General features: G+C 53.6%; 1 protein-coding gene across 1 annotated transcript; it reads right to left on the bottom strand.

Annotated features, from left to right (window-relative positions):
* Positions 1-6,253: 6,253 nt before the first annotated feature.
* LOC311201689 (hydrocephalus-inducing protein homolog) lies at positions 6,254-21,633 on the bottom strand (the record flags this gene model as incomplete). The annotated part of the gene is made up of 17 exons (XM_084276118.1): positions 6,254-6,423; positions 6,512-6,573; positions 7,448-7,522; positions 7,956-8,177; positions 8,294-8,421; positions 9,234-9,370; positions 9,766-9,899; positions 10,581-10,711; positions 11,185-11,362; positions 12,634-12,771; positions 13,818-14,027; positions 14,381-14,515; positions 15,777-15,969; positions 17,762-18,075; positions 18,801-18,938; positions 19,471-19,578; positions 21,601-21,633. The coding sequence occupies 17 exons, from the start codon at positions 21,631-21,633 to the stop codon at positions 6,291-6,293; spliced, it is 2,469 nt and encodes an 822-aa protein (XP_084132244.1). The 3' UTR covers positions 6,254-6,290.
* Between the last annotated feature and the right edge of the window lie 246 nt (positions 21,634-21,879).

Here is a 21,879-nt window from a genome sequence, read left to right as displayed (position 1 = left end):
AGGCACAAGAGACAAGTAGGAGTCTCTGCAGTGCCACCTAGTAGTACAACTGCTGCTTGCTCATCATTTTAACTCTCCCTCTGCTCTAAGAAGAGTTCCTGTAGCATAGGAAGGACAGCTACCTGGTAGCCAGCTGGTTTTATTTATTAGCTGTTTAAGGATTTCAGAAGTTACTTGAAGTAAATTACACCGTAATTGAGGTGATTTTACAAAAGCTTGTCTGACCGTTCCCCAGGCCGGTACCTGAGCAGCTGGGGCATGACACAGAATAGCTTCATTCTCTTGCTGCAAGAAGAATGATGTGTTAAGAGTAGAGAAACTGTAATCTTTATGCTCTTGGGCCCCTGGCTAGGAGTAGTCTGTGAAAAAAAGAGGGGGGGGACTAACGGTCCCTCATTGAACTGCAAAACCAGCAGAGGAATTAAGACTGATTTTTATAATTTTTTTTTTTTTTTTTTTTTTTTTTACTTTTAGCAGTACAACACTGCTGTACAGTTACACTGTAGTGTAACTACATGTCTCTTATGTCTTCTGCCCTGGATGTGCAAAAGAAGTTAACTTTTATGACCCCCTCATTTCAAAACAACCCAGAAAGCCCCAAGTGTCCCTATGAACCAAAAGTAAGGTATCTGACATCTGAGCATTTCGATTGGAAACGCTGTCCCTGGCTGAGCTTCTCAGCAGTACATTAAGGGCTTGCCAAATGCCTCACTGCTGTGCATGCTCCCTGCTTACCAGGGTGACACCAATGGCACCAGGATCACAGTAGTCGACACCATTACCTGCTTTAGATGCCAACGTGTGGCGCTGGGTCTTTCTGTCACACTTACTGACTTGCAGGTCACCCGAGGTTTGGCCTTTCAGCACTTTGCAGAGCTGAAAACAAACTTCACAGGACACAGTGAAACACCCTGTAAGGCTGCAGAGGTCAGCTTCACTGGACCCCAGAGCTGTGTGATGGCTGCCAAAGGGGAAGGGACTCTATTAGGAGCAAAAGAGCAATCCTGCTGGCCAGATGCACCTTATCCTTGGAGAAGATGGAGAGGAAACATGTCCAAGACACCAGTGAGCATCCATGTGTTAGCCTCTTACAAAACCAGAAGAGGGAATAGCACCCGTTAGCTGGAAAATTAAACCTTCTGGCCATTTTCCTGTCACTTCTCCTCCCAAAACATAAAAAAGGAAATCATTTGAAACCAACTTAATTAGCAGGAGCTAATCTCATTGCAGATGCAAGTTCTGAAACGGAGCTGTAACTGTGGAGTGGACTTGAACACTAACGCTTGATGCGCAGAGAAAGTGCTGGATAATTAACCCATGCAGAGTAAGAGCTGCAACAAGTGCCTGCCCTTTAAAGCCCAGTCTAATACATAGCAGAGGGCTCTCAGGGTGGGAGAGGACCCAGCCTCGTACATTAGCATTATGTTGTTGAGACCTACTCAGAGATGCTTTCAGGTGGGTTGGTGCAGGGATTTAAACCAGAGCTGAGAAATAGGCTTATTGCATTTTAATGGAATCTATTAGTATTCATTCAGAAATAGGCAGACCCATTAATAAAATACCATTTAGCAGGCAGAACCACTGTGGAAGGAAAACATGAACAAAAGTGGGCCTTCACAGGAGGTGAGACGTTGTCAAGATTATTACGTTTGATTTTAATTCTTCTTCTCCCTTTCGATCCTGGAAATGCTGTGGAAGTCCAGAATTCAGGACTATGGAAAGGGAGAAGCACAACTGGAAAAGATGACTAGACTAGTGTAAGCCAGGCTTACAATCTCTTTATTAGCAGCCAACACTTTTGCTAAATCAAGGGATGTGAAAGTCCATAAAGTCAAAGACAGCTTCGCCGTGGTTTGATGCCTTTGCTGCCAAGCTAGTTAGAGTAGTGCTGGATTCTGTGTTTCCTAAGAGTCTATCCAGCTCATGCTGAGTTTTGCAGAATCTAGAAGAGGAAGAAAGGAAACCACAGCTTTAATAAATAATGTTCTGCTTTTAGCTGAGAGATTGTAAGTGGCTCCAAACTCTTTATACATCAGGGAAAAGTTTTAAATACAAAATAAGCTCGTATCATGAAGAAAATGTAGAATGTTAAAGAGCAAAGTGAGGGGGCAAAAAGGGCTTCCACCTCCTAACTGGGTTAAAGGCAGTCTGGCAACACACCGTCTCCCTGCTACTGAACAGCATCAACACCTATTTTGCATGTCACACCATATCAACTTCTCAGCCTTCAGGAAAGTTGTCAGGAGGAATAAAAAAGCCCTCAACCTATAACTTACAAAATTAAGGGCTGCAGTCTCACAGACCGTGAGAAGAACTTCCAAGTTTTAAATAAAGTAAGGAAACTTAGTGTTTCCTTTAGGAAAACACTGTCATTTTACTGCAGTTCAGCTCCAGGTAGGAAGTAACAAGTACAAAGAATAGAAAGGTGGCTGAATAGGGATTGGAACACAGCTGCCAGGGGCAGGGGGAAGTGGAGGGAAGACTGCAGGCATTTCTCGCCAAAGAGGGGTTTGGGGGTGGGTTTCCCACTGCCGCCCAAAGGACACTGCTTAGTGCCACAGAGGCTGAGAAGTTTCTGGTTTGAGAAGCAAAAGCCCAGAATCCTGTTCGCTGTTCTGAGCAAACGACCAAATAGACACTGAAAAAAGTGTAACGAATCTCTGGAGTTCCCCACTCATTGCGGCTGCCCAACTAAATAAGTCTATTTCCTTATGACCTGAGGCCATGTTAATGAGAAGTAACTCTTGTAATTAGAGACTCTGTGGTGGTCCAAACCACCATCGCTAAGCAGCAGAGAGTATGAGCTACTGACCTTCAGATCCAAGTGGAGAATGTAATGCTGGTTCAAGTAGTGGACCTCATGGTGCCCAGTGAGTGGAGGAGACTTGGCCGGGGCTTGTGCAAGCTGTGGCTGGTGGTGGACTACTTGGTGTGCACCTGCCTCTGTCTTCAACATCGTTCTTATCAGCTTCAACCAGCTCATCTCTGTCACCAAAGCGGCAAGGGCTGGGCGAGTGAGGGGGCTGCAGGGGCTCCACAGCTGCCCTTTCAGGGAGGATGGGCTGCTTGGGGCACCTGGCTCTCGCACATCAATCAAACACCACAGGAGACAGGGGGACTGAGGCAGCTCCCCTGTGCCCTGGAAATATTGCAGGGGTGATTGGCTTTGGCAGACAAGACAATTGAATCTCACTTGAATATGGGAAGAGGTACTCTGGTTTAGAAACAGGTACAGTTTGTCCATGCTGCTGTTGCAGCTAGAAGGGAACAAGGTGTGCTTATTTCCTCACCAGCCACACTTGGATAAGCTTAAGTAGTATTACCCAGCTGAAGCAGATCATGTCCCTCAGAACATAGCAGCACACCTGCTGGAAACTGATAACCCAAGCCAGCCTAGCTGCATCCTAGCACAAAGGGATTTCCTTGCAATGGGTATCAACCCCTCAGGGAAAGTTAGATGTACACAGCGGTGATGGTTCCAGAGAGGCATTGCTGAAATCAAAAGAGCTTCATTTTCACCTGGACCATCCCACCTCAGAGTATTTTGGATGGAGAAGAAAAAAAAATAAACCTGGTAATAGGTTTTACTCTTCTACACACATTTTTTGCTTGTTCTTCAGCCTCCTGTTCCACCCCCATTTCCTTAAAACATGAATTCACCTTCATGGCTCAATTCCACTTGGAGGAAATGATAACGTTTTTGGCAAAGCCATTTTAGTGGCACCGTCCCAAATCTGACCCCAACTTCATCCCAGATTTCTGCATGAGAAATATTGTGACTGTTTGTGGAAGGATCACTTTTAAAAGTCCAAAGAAAAATTTGCTGTAACTCTCCACTATCCCTTTTCTTCCCATGTTCCTTCACAATCCTGTTGATTACATTCATCCCCACAGTTCTCAGCCGCTCACCTTCCTCCTGCGAGAGGCACTGGGGCGCCGGTAGCGCTTCCTGTCAGCGTTCTGCCCTGAGTTCAGCTGAGCCGCGGCACCGGATCGCAGCGAGTCGTGTCAGTGCCCCGCACTGGGCGCCACTGGTGGCGTATTGAAAGGCCCGGACTGCGATCGCGGTGGATCGAAGACACCTTTAATAACGCCTGCCAGGGATTTATTGCACCCAGCGTGTGCCCGCGGGCAGGCTGGGCTCTGCAAGGGGCTCCCGGCACCAATGCTGGCCCAGGGCAGCCCCAGCTTCGGAGAGGCGCTCCGGTCACCGGTGGGACAGGGACATGGGTGGCACCCGGGGGCCCCTCATGCCCAGGCACTGTGTCCCTCCCCGGCCTGACAAGGTCACCCTGGGCAATGCCTGCACCAGGGCCGTGACGGTGCCCTGACAATGGCCCCTTGTCATGCTGCGCCCGCACCACGCCAGGCGTCAGTGGCGCGGAGGTCGCTGCTGTCACCACCACACCCCAGCGCCTAATGAAAACAACTTTAATGAACCCCGGGTCATTAGCGCGCCGCTCCCCCGGTGTCACAGTTTTGTGTAGCTGGGTGCTGGGAGAGACATGGGGCTGTAGAAAATGGTTGTTGTGAGGAGCTGCTGGAATTCTCTGTGGCCCCAAAGTGTAAATATTGGGCCAAAGCGCCTCTGTGAATCACATATAGGAGAAAAAAAACCCTGCTGGCAGCTGCATTTTGCCACCAGAGAAGGGAGTGAGGAGATGTAACGAGCTGCGTAGACACGCAGGCTGGGGAGGGTTGGGGAGGAGGCACCCCGGGTGTTGGAGAAAGATGCCCCTGCACCCTGTGGAGAAACCCACTGTGGAGAGGGTGTTTCCCCTCCCACCCTCCCCACCGAGTCCATGGAAAAGGCCAAGACCCCACCTGTGGCCAGTGGAGAGGCTCCACGCTGGATGGAACAGGTGGAGACGCATAGAAGAAGATGCTGTGACCCTACGTTGGAGCAAGCCTCTGCCAGTACTTGCAGCCCACAGAGATGAGCGAGAGAGAGATTTGCTGGGGGGAGGCTGGTGACCCCATGGAGGACTGGAGAGACATTGGGATTTATTACTGCCTGCCATAGCTGTGATCCACGGCGGGGCAGCTGATGAACAGGTAAAGCCCTGTGGGAAAGGACTCACATTGGAGAACTTTGTGGAGGACTGTCTGCTGTGGTTGGGACCCCACGGCATTTATTCCACACCCTCCCACTGCTGCACTGTGGGGTCCCACCCACGGCTATTGATGTGCAGCAGGGGCTGGGGCCCTGGCATGCTGGCTCCCAGGAACCAGGATGGTTCCTGGCATCAGGTGGAACTGGGTATCCCATGGATTTAAATGGACTGACAGGGGTTTCAGCTCGCCCTGGGGGAGTGCAGGGCCCCATGGGTGGGCTCAGGGGCTGCTTCTCCTCCTCCTTCAGGGTTACACTGCCCAGACAGTCCTGGCACTGCCACCTCGGGCAAACATCCGCTCTGTATCGCTCCATCAGAGGGGCGAGGAGCTCCCGACCGCTCGCAATCAGGGGTGTCATCTCCACTCCGCCTTTGGCCAGCAACAGCAACACCCCGGGACTGGGAGCCAGAGCTCTTGTGTCCACAAGCCACCGGTTTCCAAGTCCCAGTGGCCACGTTCAAACCACCTTTGGGAACGCTCCACCATTGAAGCGGATTCCCAGTTTGCCCGGAACGTGCCGGCACCACAGAGACCACGGGCGGTGAACCACGATGGGCGACAGCCCCGCTGAGCCCGGGAAGGGGCCTGGGCTGGGGCTGCTTGCTGGTACCAGTGATTCAGTGACATGCAGTAATGCTGAGGGGATGGATATAGATAGAGTTTAACAGACAATTAATTAATAGAATGTCAACTGTTTGTCGTAAAACTTGCTGTCTGGCGTAAATCTTGGTGTTTGCTGTGGTGTGCATGAGTGAGTGATTGTGAAATCAAGTTACTGTAAACTAAGTAAAGGGCCCCAATTTGTAGTCCCGAATCCCTGTGAAGAGATTGGTTGGAACTTGTGGTAGATATTAGATGAAGGTTGAGATCAAAAACTTAATACAGATCTCGAAGAGCAATAAAACTAAGAGAAAGGAATATGTGGGAAATGAAATATTTCCACCGTGTCTGATCTAATTGATCCAAGACGTGGTGAATCGCATGCAAAGTTACTGTGAACCATATCCCTTCTTTGTCTACTGTAAAGTTATGAGTCACGTGGTGTAGCAACTTTCTCCCCCTGATGTCCAATAGAGATACAGATAGAAACTCTTGATTAACTAAACGAAACTAATCTTTTTCAGTGCACAGAACTGTATAACTGAACAAAAACAAAACTTTATTACTATGCACAACTATAACAACAATAAAAACACAATAAGAAAAATAATAAAAATAATAATAAGTGCTGACAATACAAAACATTCAATTTTAAAGCGTCGCTCCCACATATCCGCATCAGCTGGAGCAGAAGCCTGGGTCCTCTGCCTAGAATTAAAACAACAGAAAAGGAAAATTTAGATTCTTTCTAAATTATCTGAGCTTGAAGAGACCTTTTAGTCTCAGTAACACCCACCTGTCTGGTTGTTCCGGTGGGTAAAGCCGCACTCGTTTGGAAGGCGATGACAACCTGAAAGTCTAAGGGCAAGGGAACAATATACCACTACAGCCATAGCAAGGACGTTGTCCCTACTGCCTGGCTGTAGTGCTGTAGAAAGGAACATTTACCACTCGTGGAGTTGTAGGCGCATCCTGTGATTCAGGCAAGGGAATTGGGGTCTCACCTTCACCAGTGCCGGCCACTTTGTACTGCTCTGCTGCTTGACTGCGTGTTCACCTAACTGTGTTTTTGGACACGCGCAGGCGCAGTTTTCCCCCTACATCCCCACAGAAAGTACTAGAAAGGGAAGGATCAAACTGTAACCGTCGCAGTCTAATCCTAAAATGATGGGTAACAATCAAAGTGGAGCCTCTAAGAAGAATCCCCTAGGGTGTGTGCTAGCCCACTGGAAGGAATTGGTGGGATCAGGAGGCACTGAAAATAAGAAAACACTTATGAAATATTGTAATCAGTAGTGGCCTTGGGATAAATTAGAAGATGGGGCTAAATGGCCACTAAATGGAACATTAGATTATAACACCTTATTACAATTGATGTTATTTCTAAGAAGAGAAGGAAAATGGGATGAAGTTACATATCTGGGTATGTTTTATACCCTCCAACACCATCCAGAGTGGCAAAGGGAGTGTGGATTAGTCCCACCACAAGATCCTATGGTACTAGCACTCGAGAGGGAGAATAAAAAACACAAAGGTAAACTGAGGGGGTGTTGCTCGACGTGCAGTATAGGGCAGAGGTGTACCAGACCCGATAAAATTTACCAGGTACCAGAACAGGATCTGAACGATAGTTTTAAGCCTTCCCCTCGGCTGCAGGAACAGGATGAGGACTCGGATGGAGTTTATACTTCTCAGCAAGTTAGAGAGTCTATTTTCCGCACGTCAATCTCACCTCTTTCCTGGGTGTAAACCTGACTCGCACGCTGTAGCGCTGTCCCGGAGTCAGGGTCCCAGCCGAGGGCAGCACCTGGAAGACACAGCGCTTGTTCTTCCACTGCTGGAGCAGCTTTTGTTTAATGTAAAGTGGCAAATACTTGTCCACCTGGGCACAGGAAGGAACCTTGTGAGGTCTCTTTGGGCTGTGAGGACAGACCCTCAAGTTCCCACAGTGCTCTGAGACACCGTCACGGCGCCAAGAGCACCCACATCCAGACCAGATGTGGCCACTACAGCCTAGAACTGGAGGGAAAACCTGTGGGCAGGGCAGGCAGACGGGCAGGCACCGTCCTTGGAGGAGGACGAATGGGTGAAGGTGGCAGAGAAGCGAAGCATCAGCTGCTCAAGAAGTCCAGGTGAACCAGCCTTGCTCCATACCCTCCAATCTCCCTCCCACGAGCCGTCCCCACGCGGTGAGGCACCCACAGTGGCAGAAAAGGCACGAGAGGCACAGAAAACCCAACCGAGAAGTTACGTGTCCCGCGTCGTCTCTTCCTCCTTTTCACAATGGGCTCATTCACGGTGATGGAACAGGGGACCTGGAGTTGGTTGTGGAGCTGGATGGTTGCTTCCTGACTCTGTCCACACTGGACAGCAGCAAACTCCAGTCTGTCCCTGGACACGCAGACGGATGGCTCAGCCACACTGGCACGGAGGCAGATGGGAAATGTGGGGCCTTCTTCTGCCTAGTGAGGGGCAGAGCATCCAGCTGAAGGTCCAGGCAACATCTGCTGCTGCCCCCAACCTGACAGCTGCCTCAAAAGGCCGTGCTGGCACAAGGAGATGAGGAAGAATACACTACCTTGATGGGCAGGACAACATTCACTTCTCCCACCGGCAGGTTGGCACTCTGCGGGTCAAAGCGCACTTCAAAGGTCTCGGTCTCACAGAAGGGCAGGTTCTTCACGCAGCCCAGATCCACACTAAAACCTTGAATGGGTGAAAATAAAGCAGCTGAGATACACCAGCAACGTGAAATTGGTCACAAGTATCTTCAGACTGTATGGGTGTCCACAGGACTGTCAGGCAGAAGGACCCTTTGTGTCTCCAGAGAAGACTGCCACTCCTTCTCTCTTGTCACCGCTCAAAGGGAAAGGAATTTCACAGCCTGAATTCAAGACCCGCAGGGTAAAACGGAAACCCATCAGCTGAGGAGCACCAGCAATTCCTTCACCAGGCCCCCAGGAAGGATGCGCAGATCTCTCCAAAGAACTTCCAGGGAAGATTCCCTTGTGCTGTGGTGCTGCTTGGAAGACAATTTAGAGGAGACACCTGACCACCCTTCAGACGCAGCAAGTCACCATCTGATGGTCCTCAAGGACCTGTTTTGAAAGCCTGTTTTGACCTCACAGGCTGTTGTCTCAATAGAGGCTAAAGCAGCACTGTGCCATTACGAACTCTAAACAAAGTGTTTCCAAAGCACCAAGGGTCCCGTCTGCTCCCAACACAAGCTCATGGAGCGCACAAAGACACTCAGGAGATGCTCCTGGTAGCCAAGAGCAGAAGATGCTGAGAGGTGACCAAGGTGATCAGCCCACGGAGCCCCCGCAATGAAGCGTCAGGGCAGCCCAGGTGGCTGGACACTGCGGGCCAGGAGAGTTCAGGCTGCCGAGCACCGAGCAGGGGGAGGAAGGAAGAGAAAACGATGCAAAAGAGCACTCAAAACCCTTCCCCGTGGCCCCAGCTCATCTGTCAGAGACAGGTCCTTCAAGCCCGCGGGAAGTCTCTCCAGCATGGGTTACCGGTGCCACACAGAGCCCGTCCGTCGGCGCAGAAGGACGCGGGGAGCTGCCCGGGGTTGGTGATCTTCACGACGTGCGTGTGGATGTCACCAAGAACGACGTGGCCAAAGTCCAGGATGTACTCGGGCAGCTCCACTCTGGAAGGAGAAGCAAGGAGAGTCCTTAAGGTGGAGGAGGATGCAAACAAAGCAGGTGCTTCTGTAGACACTGCTGCAGAAACTCCAGCCCATGAAGCCCAAGGTCTGATCTTCTGCTAAGAAGACTTTGGTACGTCACGGGGCACCCAGGTCCAAGCTTTTATCAGCTACTAACAGGTTCTTAGAATAAAATGAGTTTAAACAGACACTGGGCACAACTCCTCTGCTGTGAAAAGCCACTGGAAAAAAGTCCTCAGGCTGCTCACTGGTAGCACGTCCAAACTGTCAGGACCAACCCCCTTCTCAAGTCCCCAGCTATTCCCAGAGACAAGGAGCTCCCAGGAGCAGGGGCGCACCATTGTGCGCTACCATCAGAGCACAGGGGCCCTACTAACTTGAGAAGCCTCCGACGAGCACACTGGTCAAAGGCAGCGTCCTCCAGGGAACCGGAGGAGAGAGCTTTCTGCTGCTCCAGGGCGTGCTGCTCTATCAGCATGTTCTCCATCTCCATCTGCAGCCCAACGTCCAGCTGAGGAAAACAAAGACAGTGGCTGGTTAGCAAAGGCAAGTTAATCCCACCCTGCTCTTGGTAAGAAGCAGGAAGAAGTCCTTCACTCTGAGGGTGGTGAGACCCTGGCACAGCTTGCCCAAGGAGGTGGTGGAGGCTTCATGCCTGAAGACGTTCAAGGATGAAGCTTTGAGCAACCTGATTTACTTAAAGGTGTCCCTACTCGCTGCAGGGGGTAGATGGCCTCTGCATGTCCCTGCCAATACAGTCTATGATGGGGTCCTTCTGTCCAGCTGCTCAGAATCTGCCAGGACCATATCTGAAGGGAGATGAACTCCAGCACCTTCGCCTGCTCAGCCACCCTTATGCAAGCTGATCTGACCAAACAAGTCAAGGACCTGCCAGAGCTCCAAGTAGCTGCCTGTCCCCAGCCGCTGCCAGGGCAGCTCAGACAAAAGCTCTCTCCATGAGGGAACCACATCAGTGCTGACAGCTCTTGGAGACACATCTCAGTTGCTTGAGCACAGTCTTCAGGACCTCCCACTCGGGCACTCAGGAAGCTCAGGCACCCACGGGAAGGACTACTACCAGAGGAGCCCTATGTTTGTGGCCAGCCCAGGGGAGCCAGCTGCAGCATGCAAGGGGGACAAGTGACACAGAGAGAGGGTGGCCCCTGCCAAACAGGGCAGCAGCCGGTCTCACCACAGTGCCAGAGTCGTCCATGGGTGGCTCGCTGGCCGTGGCCTCCCTGACAACCACCGCGTCGTCTCTCTGGCTGCCTCCTCCAAGCTTTTCTATTGCCTCTGTGAGGATGTGCTCATAGTTCTCATTTCCTGAAGGAAGAAAACAGCCACAAATAGAAGTGTGGGCGCAGCGGCGTCCCCGTTAAAGCTGGGAAGCTCCACACCCCCAGCGTTGGCCCTTCCCACAAACACATTCCTCCAGCAACGCATGGAAAGAGGATGCTGCTTTTCTTCTATGTTCTCTCCCTCCCATCTTCCTCCACACAAGGGAGCATCTCATCCCCCCCACCCCTGCCCAAATCCCTGCCAGCCCACATTACAGCTTTCCCCAACACTGCTTTCTAGCTGTCCCCTTTATCCAGGCCACCAACAGATGACACTGGCCAGGATGGCTCTCTGGAGCAAAGCCCATGTGCTTCTAGAAAGCAACCAGAAGAACAACAGCCCTGAAACCTCCAGGCTTGGTGGAGGTGGGTGTGAGCTGCCCTATGAGCATGATGACACAGGGGGGCAGAAAAAGACCCCCAGGGAACCTCCCCGAGGAGCAGTCAGACAGTGCTCACCTTTGATTCTCCTCGGAAGGTCCAAATAAATCCTGGGAAAATTCCCCTCTCCTTTCAGCCTGATCTCTTCTGGCTCCAGGTGACCCACTTGGATCTGGAAGGTCCTGCAGAAGACTCCAGGCACTCCCGGCAGGTGATAGACAGTGAGCACTTGCTCTCTGCCAGGTCCAATGTAACCCTGGAGGTGTGGAAGAAGAGAAGGGGAATTCAACCAGAGGGCTTGGCAGAGGGGTGGCTCAGACCACCGGTAAGCTGAGATGAGAAGGCACGTTGCAGGTTCTCACACAACACATCGCCTTCCAGCTTCCCTGCACCCAAAAGCTCAAGTCTCCTACACCGGGCTGTGGTTTGTCCTCCTGCCAACACTGCCCACCCTCTGCCAGACCCAAGCAGCAAAGAAAAGCCCTTCTGCCAGCTGCTGTGGAGGAGGAGCGGCGTGCCCAAACTCTCAGCAGGGCCAGCAGCTCCTGTCACGGCACTGCAGTGGCTCCCAGGCTGGTGTCCAAGAGCCTGACCTCTTACTCATGAGCCCAACCAACAGCTCCTGCCTGGGTGGTTACACCGAGGGTACATGGCACGATCTAGACTCACAGTGACCTGCAAACTTACACCCCTGGAAAAGCAGAGGCAGAGGCTCGGACGAGCTCCAGGGATGAATGAGTTCCCCACAAATCCCCTCCTCAGTGGGCTCCTAGAGAAGGGCTGTCTGATTCTGGAGTTGGGCTCATGCCAAGCAGGTTGAGAGCCAATACAAACAGGTGGCAACACTGCTCAGGGGACAGGGCACAGCCACAGCTCTTCTCAGCTCACTGGGCTGGTCCTTCAGCTCCCTGCTCCCCCCCACGCCGCAGGGAGAAGCTGCTGAGCAGGACACATCCTGCCTCTTGGTCCCCGGAGCCCCGGACTCCAGCTCCCAACACGGCATCTGCAAAAGCAAGTCCTGCCAAGCTGCTTGCACAGCAGCAACTGCCCAGGGCCAAGCAGAGCCGTGTCCTCTGGAGCAGTGTCACCCCTTGCAGCAGACTGGCACGAACACATGTGAAAGCCATTTGGCCTCTTCTTCCCATCGCCATTCCTGATAGGAATGCTGCTTCAGCTGAGGGATCCAGGCAGAACCCAGGCACTGGGACAGGGGATGCTACGAGCTGGAGAAGCGAGGGGCCGGCGCGAGTTCCGACGCAGGAGCTGCGTGCCCAAGAGAGGGACTGTTTACGTCCTTAGTGCTGACAGGAGGCAGGCAGGGACCTGGAGGAAGTCCTGTCCCACCACCCAACCCTGAGGGGAAGGAGACGCTCAGGAGACCTTGCACCATCCCGCTCCAGTGCCGCTACCAGCACAACTTCACCTGGTACAACTAGGACTCTGCTTGCCCAACCTTTTGTTCCTCCCCTATAACCCCCTCCTGGGCAGCCTGATGTGGAACCAGCGTCAACCCCTCGTGCTACTCACGGTGCTGGGCAGGACCAGGGGCACGCCAAGCTGAGGACTGTCCGTGGTGGCCGTGCTGGGGCTCAGCACCACGTAGGTGAATCCCATCTTCCCGCTGTTCCGCAGGGTGACCTCTGATTTGGTGACTTCGGTAAACAGCTGGAGAGAAGACAGAGGGGCGGGAAACTGAGGACACACATCTGGATGTTGGCAATCTCCTCCTGCTGACACTGGGATGAGAGCCGATGGACACAACGCAGGAGAGAGGCAGAGGAAGAGGAGGGACGGGCACCTGACTCTCCCAGGCCAACCTGAGGAACCCACGCAGGTATTTATGGCAGCGCGCAGAGGTGCAGCAACCACCACAAAAAGCTCAGTAATAAACTGGGGGATGCCCCACTGCTGGAAACATCTGGTCAGGCTGGATGAGGCTCTGAGCAACCTGACCTAGTGGAAGATGTCCCTGCTCAGTGAAGGTGGACAAGATGACCTCTAAGGTCCCTTCCAACCCAAACTGTTCTAGGATTTTAAGATACAAGTCCTCAGCACTTTAAGGCGTCATCTGACAGCCAGCTGAAACACAAAGGAGGACCATGGCTCCCACCAGGAAGCTTCTTCTGTTACCAGCCCCCTTGAGCTGGGGGTGCTCAGTGGTCTGGACAGCAAGCCTTAACTAGTGCCAAGGACCTTCTTGGCTGAGCCCCTATTCAGTCTCTGATCCATCTCCAGTGAGCTTAGTCCCCTCGGACTTCCCCCGCTTCTCGGATTGATGGAGCCCTGGATGGAGCCCTGGATGGAGCAGAGCCTCTGCAAAGGCTCCAAGGAAATTCAGGACAGATCAAGGCAACCGCCCCATCCAGCATGGCCAGCCCACCGTGGTCTGGTCTATGGAGAGCACTGAAAGAGACCATCTCCTTGGACCCCAGGATCCGGGAGCGGATCTGCAGATGGATGTCTCAGGGCACAACTCCCTGGAGATCACCGCCTGCCCTGGGAGCCAGAGTTCGTTGAAGAGGAGGGATTCCCAGCTTCAGGAAGGGCAATGGAGATGACCATTAAAACCAGCTTGGACACAGGACCTGTCACCCCAAAGCTGCACCTCCAAGCCAAACAACCAAAGAAGCCAGTGAGAGTCCTGGACCTCGGTGGGCAGCCACCTGCCAGGGATGGTCTCAAGGATTCCTGCCAAGAGAAGCGCCTGGTACCTGCAGCCCGCAGTCCATCTCCGTGCTGTCCAGGAGGTAGTGGATGAGCGAGGCCTCCCCACGCAGCGCAACCTCATAGGTCGGGCCTCCCTCCACGCGGCACAGCGCCGTGACGCGGGCAATGATGTCTGCATGGCCAGAGAAGGTGACCCTGACCCGCTCGCTCTCGCCCGGCTGCAGCACGCCATACAGCGGCAGGATGTGGAAAACCTGGAGGAAGGGGAAGAGACACTGAGACATCAGGTGTGGAAATGGGTGCAGGAGAGGAGGGAGCCACTGCTTGCAGCAAAGGACAGACATGGCTGGAGGGCCTCTTCCTCAAACCCAGTCTCATCCTGCAGCCACCCTGCTTAAAAGTGGAAAGACCATGGGGAAAATCTTCTCCCATACTCAGTAATGAATGTGTTAATTAATACTCCACGTTAGAGTAATTTGGGAGGTCTCTTGGCAGCCAGAAGCTCTCTCTGCTGCAGAACGGGCCTCCCACTGCCTCCAGAGGAACATCAGCGCACGTCCTTAGAGCCACCAGTGTGACCACAGAAGCGAGACAGGTTCCCACTCACCTCGTCCACCTCCATGGTGGGAAGCTCCAGACTGACATCTGACATCAGCTGCTTGATGGTCACAGAGCTCTGAGACTCCACAGTGCTGTCTGGCTCCACAGCACCCTCTGGCTTCGCAGCACCCTCTGGTAGAGGCTGGAAAACAAGTGCCATGGGCTGCAGTAAGCAGCTGCTGGGGCTGAGCCAGACCACTCCGCTCGTGGCTCTACCACCTCATCAAGCCAGGAAGCAGCTGAGATGGGACCTGGGCGCAAGCCAAGTACAGGTATGTCCCTGCCAATGCTTGAGCATGGGTCCAAGCCCACCCGCAGATGAGACACGGGCTCCAACTGTACATCCTACACGCCAGCTTGCAGGAGGAAGCGGGGTACACCAGGCGCTCAGGGCTGGCAGAGACCCCAAGGGTTCCATTGTGCAGCCTGGTGCCAGCCTGGGCCTGTTCGCTGCTGCCCGAGGAACGTGCCAGAAGCCTGATGCCTGGGACAGGGCAGCTTCTCTGTGACAAACCAGGAGTCCAGCTGCAAGCAAAACTCCACCAACAGGAAAATAAGGACTTGGGAAGCGCTCGGCGCAACTCTCCTGTTCTGGGTGGTGCTTAGTTTCATCTCCTGCACTCATCAGCTGAAGAGCTCAGCTGGCACACTCTTTTCCACAGGCACCTTCCTGAAGAAGGCAGCCGAGATGGGTTCCTGTCTTCCAGCAGTGAGGAGCTGGTGTTTAACCTCAGAAAAGCCACTGTCCAAAAGGAACCTTGGCCCTGGGCTTCTGACCCCCTGTTTATAGATGAGGGCTTTGTGGTTGCTCTGGAAGTTTAAGAGGTGAAGACATGCTTTGTGCTACGGCCTTGGCCTCAGCAGAATCTACTACAAAGATTTATGGGGCATCTCCCCAGGAGATAAGGTACTGGGGAGGGCAGAGTCTTCTCATCTTTCGATGCTTTTTGTGGTCTCTTACGTTTCCAAACCCAGCAAAGCTTCACCTAGCACGTGTTCCCAAAGATGCTGACAGCACTTTCCTAGGCCTGTGGTGTCCCACAGAGGTTACATGTGCGTGCGTTACTCTGAGGGTGGGGAGGCCCTGGCACAGGGTGCCCAAGGGGCTGTGGAAGTCCCATCCCTGGCAGGGTTCAAGGCCAGGTTGGATGGGGCTTTGGGCAGCCTGGGCCAGCAAGGCTGTCCCTGACCATGACAGAGGGTGGGATTTGATCTTTACAGACCCTTCCAACCCAAAGCCTTCTGGGATTCCAACTTCTCCCTCCCCACAGGCCTGCATCCAGCCGCTGGCCCTGCTGCCAAGCCCACTCTCCGGGCAGCAGAAGGAAGGCTGGCATGAGCACGGGCCCTCTGCAGTAAGCTGGGGGAGGCAACGCTGGTGGGAGGTGTAGAAAATCACCTACCTCTGTTTCCAGGGTGTCATCTGCATCTGGTGGCTGTGGGACAGAATCCCCCACCCCTGCCAGGGCTTCAAGTGGTTCCTCCACACTCCCATTCCCGAGGATGCTCTCTGAAGGTGCTGGGCACTCCAGCTGAGCTCCCTCCTCCTTTGGTGGTTTGGCTTTTGTGAAAGAATTTGGTGTTGGAGGAGTTAACCTGGAAAACAACAAAGCTTTGATGGTGGAGCTGCAGTGGGAAGGAGGGAGGGCAGCAGGAGCAGCTCCTTGGCAGGATCCGGCACCAAGGTGGGAGCTCAGCAGCTCCATAAGTGGGTCAGAGCAGGTCAGTGCTTGGGAACGATGCCGGTATAGCGGCGGTGCCGGCAGCCGGGTGCAAGGAGCAGCAGATGGGGACAGGGGTGAACACCTCACCGGGGTGGGGAGCGTGGCAGCAAAGGGAGACACACACGAACCCTGCAACAAGCCCAGACTGGAGGGCAAAGGGACAGAGCCAGGCAGCCATGGGCTGGTACAGACCCAGCAGCACCCTCCCAAAAGCACCTGCCACCCCAGACCGTGCCTTCCCCACCTGCAGAGCCACGGCGAGAAGTTCTGTGGCTCAGCCAGACACTGATGCAGAACATCTCCCCAAGAGTGACCCACAGCCACGGGGCGGTACGAGCAAGCAGCGACGCTGGTGGCTTTCTCTACGTGTAACAAGGCAGGATGGAGCCAGAGCTGGAATGGAGCCGGGGCTGGGATGGGTTGGAGCCTCCAGCCTGCTGTGCCTCAACTGGACAGAGCCCAGCACTGCACGGGACACCCAGGTACCTCAGCTGCCTTCGGGCAGCCTGATTTCTTCTGGGTGAGAAGGAAGGTGCCTGTGCCAATGGGACACACACACCGGGAGCGCCTGGAGACTCTCCAGCCACACACCGGTCTGACCACCATTCTATCCATCTCACCGTCACCAGCCCTGACGGTTGATTCCTTCCATGTCAGACCCCCTTAGTTTCATCTGATAATTTACAATACCAACAGTGCTTAACGTGGACCAGAAAAATAGATCTGACATGCTGCCCTTCTGCCGGGCTCTTAATGAGCAATGTGAGGTGTTAATAGCTTGGAGACCGTCTTCATTTCCAGCTCTGCCACAAGGATCACATGGTGTCTCCTGAGGGACCCTGAGAGAGCACATTACCGCTTAATTAACATGCGGAGCAGAAAAGGGAGCTGTCCTAAATGGCCGCAGCGCTAACAAGCCAGCAAAGGGGCAATGCCAAACCCTTTGGAGCAGAGGATCCTGCCAGAAGGACACTCACGACCCTCAAGGCAACAGAGCTGGGTGACTCGGCATCTGCTGGAAGAACCAGCACCTGCGGGCTTGCGTCCAGCAAAGCCAATTGTTCTAGGACTCGGAAGAGCTGCCCCTCAATGGGTAACTTCGCTCCGTTTCCCGGGGCGGTATGGAAAAACCATTGGCTGCTGGAATTCAAACTGCCCGGAGTCAACTTCTGACCTATGCAAGAGAGGCCACAGCGGGAAGAACCGCTCGAAAACGCCTTTAGAGATGCGCTACAGCACAACTGAGAGATTGCTCTTGGGCTTGGAAAGCACAGGCCAGCACTGGGTGGCCCTGGTGCCAAGGGACGTGGGGACAAGTCCTCCTACTGACACCTACTGCTGCACCCAAAGCCGCAGCAGAACCCGCCAGAACACACAACACACAACGAGCGCCGGAACACACACAACAGCCGCTGTGTGAATGCCATGGGCAGCAGAACACGAGAACTCAGTTCAAGGTGGCGCTTGCCTCGAGCCGTGGAAATCCCCACCTCAAGCTGTGGAAAAGCCCCACTCCCTGGGCACCTTCCCTGCCTGAAGCTGGGAGGTGCTTTTTCCACAAGGGAAAGTGAAAGGGATTTGTCGGATGCTACACAAACCATCTCAGGCTTTGCAAAGGACAAACGGGACAGCGGACGAAGAGCTTCAAGGAGAGGTGCACGTACCTCAGGTGGCTTGTGGAGTCGTCCACCAGGAACAGCCAGTGGTACTGGACGGGCAGCGGGCTGCAGTTGGTCATCTGGATGTGGCGCTCGTGTTCGGTGTCATTCAAGACGCAGCCAAAGTCCAAGGTTGTGGTCTGGATATGGAGATTTGGGAAGAAGACTTCTCCCCGAATGGTGACTTGCTCCTCATGAGGGTGCTCAGGAAACTGTATCTTCAGAGTTTTCTCTGCTTCCCAACTATTCCAACCCTCTTCAAAAGCAGGGTTAAACCCGATGGAGAGATTAAGTTCCTTCCCGGTCCCCAGCTTTATGGGCTGCAAGAAGATGACGAGTATTAACCACTGGTGTGATGAAGTTCCGAGGTCTGGTGGCACAAAACGCCTCAGTGTTCAAAGTGCAACCCCAACGTGGGCTTCTTGCTTCAGCCTTCATTTTCTTTATAACGTGCCCCTGACCATGCAGCACAGCTTTCTTCTCTGAGACTCTCAGGCTCACCCCCTTGTGCTCTGCACCCATAATGCAAGAGGGAAATAAATCCTGGCGTGCCCTGACTCTAGAGGAACCCCTTTGTCTTCACACTCAACATGAGCCCTAGGGCACTGTGCCCTCAGCCTGGAGAGGGCTCATCACCTGCATGGCAACGGTGGCCGTGCTTCCAACATGTCTCTAGCAGAGCCCATGTCTGACACCTCCCACCGCCAGCAGCACAGGTGACAAGCGCCTCGGCCTTCCCAAGGGCAGAGCTGCCCCCAAAGAGAGCAAGCAGCTCTTCAGGTCACCCAAGGAGGGCTTCCAAGAGACACCTTCACCTCACGGTTGGCCCACACCTAGGTTCCTGCTCCGAGTTGTCTTAGAGCCAGGAGGTATTTCCCCATTTGAGATGGTATTTTCTCTCCTTTTCAAACCTGATGCTGTTCATGCCAACTGACTGCCAATTCAAAGGAATAACCACCTCTCCTGGAGGGCTTCCCAAAGGAAACGCACCCCCATCCCCCTCCCTCTTCAAACCCCACCAGCGGGAAGGTCTGGGGCTGCTCACCTGGTCTGGCAGAGGCTGCTGGGACGCACTGCAGACCCAGAAGGGTTGCTCTACCATCAGGACGATGCTGAGCGGCAGGGAGGAGGTGTTTTTTAAAGAGAGAGGCTTGTACTGAAGGCTCAGGACATCGCTGGGTTGCTAAAGACAAGGGGAAAAAACAGGGAGGGGGGTGACTCACCGCCCTTCGGTGAAGTTAAGCAGTCCCACCTCTAAAAACACGGTCGCTTTGCTCACAGACCACCTCACGGGGGGTTGGGGGGTGAGGAGGGCGTTTGGCATCGCTCGGCCACAGCGACCTGCTCTCCCGCCCCAGTCCCAACACAGGAGGATGGCTGTGAGAGGCCCATGCTGTTCTTGTGGGTCCCACACACCTGGCCATGGGCTCAGCAGCTCGATTCTGCCTCCAGCTCAACACAGGCAAAATAGAGCTGGAGAGATGGTCCCCAACCCCACAGGGGAGAAATAATCATCTCAGTGTTGATGGCAATAGCTTGGTCCTGCTCAAACCAATGGCAAAGCCCTGAGGACTTGGAGAAGATGTTTAACTTCCTTCCCTGAAGGCCATCACACCCCTCCGTGGGCTTTCAGTCCTCAGCCATGCTACTAAACACCAGGACCCAACCCAGAGACCTACCTTCTCCACCCGGAAAGACATTGCTCTGGGCGACACTTGCAGGGTGGGAGCAATGAACTCGCACGTGACAGCCACTTGCATTATCCGTCTCTTCCCAAACTGGTTCCCCACGATGGCATGACACACCAGCCGCTCCTTCACTACCTGTGGGCAAGAGTCACACGTCACCCACCAAGTGCCAGCAGGGAGCCCAGAAAACACCATGGAATTTGCAAGCCGTGGACACAGAAGGAATTTGATAGCCTGGATAAACCCATGCCATGGGATCTTGGCCATCAACCCTCCACAACTATTACACTGCCATAAAGCTACAGTCACTGGTCTCCTTGCTAGTCCTCTCTTCATGCTCCATCCTACTTATTCTGCTCTCCCAAAATCCTTAGTGCTACACCCCAACGTCCACAAAAGGCACCCACAAAGTCAGGTGGAACTGGAATAATCCCCCCCCTCCCGCAAACGGTTATCGCCACGATGTGCCCTGCTGCTCAGCATGATCATCATGCTGAAAAACATCATCTAGGTCCAACCCCCTGCCATGGGCAGGGACACCCTCCCTAGACCAGGCAGGCCAAAGCCCCATCCAACCTGGCCTTGAACCCTGCCAGGGATCCAGGGGCTTACACAGCCTTGCTGGGTAACCCATTCCCTTGATTTCTCATGGTTCTACTTCCCCAGGTTCCTCCCCCTCCACTCTTCACAAGAATCACAAGAATCTCAAGGTTGGAAGAGACCTTTGAAGATCATCGAGTCCAACCATTCCCATCCTATGCTAAACCATATCCCTAAGTACCTCATCTACCCTTTTTTTGAACACATCCAGGGATGGTGACTCAACCACCTCCCTGGGCAGCCTGTTGCAGGCCCTGACAACTCTTTCAGTAAAATATTTTTTTCTAATATCCAATCTAAACCTGCCCTGGCACAGCTTCATGTCATTTCCCCTTGTTCTATCTTCTGTCACCTGGCTGAAGAGACCATTGCACACCTCTCTACAACCTCCCTTCAGGTAGTTGTAGGTGGTGATAAGGTCTCCCCTCAGCCTCCTCTTCTCCAGGCTAAACATCCCCAGCTCCCTCAGCCGTTCCTCGTATGATTTGCCCTCCAGCCCCTTCACCAGGGGCCCTTCTCAAGATTTCCAGGCAAGACACCCTCTCCAATGCCCTAAGCATTTTAGTTTCTTTCTTGGACCTTTTTCTCCACCTCAGCAAAACCTCGGGACTCACAACTGCACGGGGACAGTCCCACCGCAACCAACTCAGCCGGGAATCACATCTTGGAGCCTCCGCCGAGGCAACTCTTTCAAAACACCTTTCAAAACACAGCAGGAGCTTCATGCAGATTTATTCCACCTTCGCCTAAACATCTGTGCCCAGTGGGCCTGGAGCGAGGGAATGCGCCCCAGGCTTAGCTGGCAGCTCCTCTGCAGAGCTTCCCCTGGAAAGAAGGGGCCAGAAAGAAGACGACACAGCGATTCCGCTGAGCTACCCCCGCTCTGAGCTGCCATCCAAGGGCGCTGCCGGACCTGACCGCCCTTGGGACACGGGGCCGGCCAAGAGCCTGGGGTGAGCTGTTCTGGGAATACTGATACAAGTGGAACTGTCACTTCTAATGATCCCTGGGAGCAGCTTCCCCCATGGAGAACATCACTCCCACCATTCTGGCTGCTGCGCTGGGCTCGTTTTTCTCCTCCAGGACTGGGCTCTAAGCAAGCCCTCTGCCCATGTTTGTCTGTAGAGGGAAAAAAAACGCTGTTCCCAGACGCTCCCCTCCCTTCCCAGGGCCTTTGTTTTACTCCCTGCTTCCCCCAGAGAAATTACCTCGCGGTTTCTCAATCCACTCCCTGCCTCTGCTCCTAGGCTAAGCCTAACTTATTTTCTCTGCCCTTCCTTCCCTGTAACCCACTGTTTGCCCCTGTTCCTTCAGCCCCTGTTTTGGTATGGGCAAGTTGGCTTGATGGTAGCTATAGAAACACCCCAAAAAAACCCCTTGGGAACTGATGGTGGCCAGCAAGGAGTGCAACTGGTGCTGACATGGTCACTCGGGGCGTTGAGATATTTTCTTGAACGCACTTGTTCATCTTCCCAGGGAGAAGTCAAGGGGCTGCAGGAGAAGCCCCAGTGGAGGTGATGCGATGGGGAAAGCTCAGCACCCGGGGGGGAACCTCACCTGAGGAGTGCTGGAGGAGCCTTCCAGAGTCATCTCCACAGTCTGGCCTGGCATCAGCTCCACTGTCAGAGGTTGAATCTTAAACACGGGACTGGCAGGTCTGGAGGTCTTGGAGGAACCTTTGCCCTTGGTTTGGATGGCAGGGAGACAATCACGACGGGGAGATGGGGGGGAACCTTCCATTCTCCAATAGAGCTGATGGATGCGTCGTCCTGCGTTTGTTATCTTGAAGCGGTAACAACAGGGACGTAGGCTAGAAGAGAAGCAGAGATGGAAAAT

This window comes from Gallinula chloropus, assembly GCF_964237585.1.
Source record: "Gallinula chloropus genome assembly, chromosome: 28".
Classification (NCBI taxonomy): Eukaryota; Metazoa; Chordata; class Aves; order Gruiformes; family Rallidae; genus Gallinula; species Gallinula chloropus.
The sequence above is the reverse complement of the archived record's forward strand: the minus strand, read 5'-3'. Positions and strand labels throughout refer to the sequence as shown.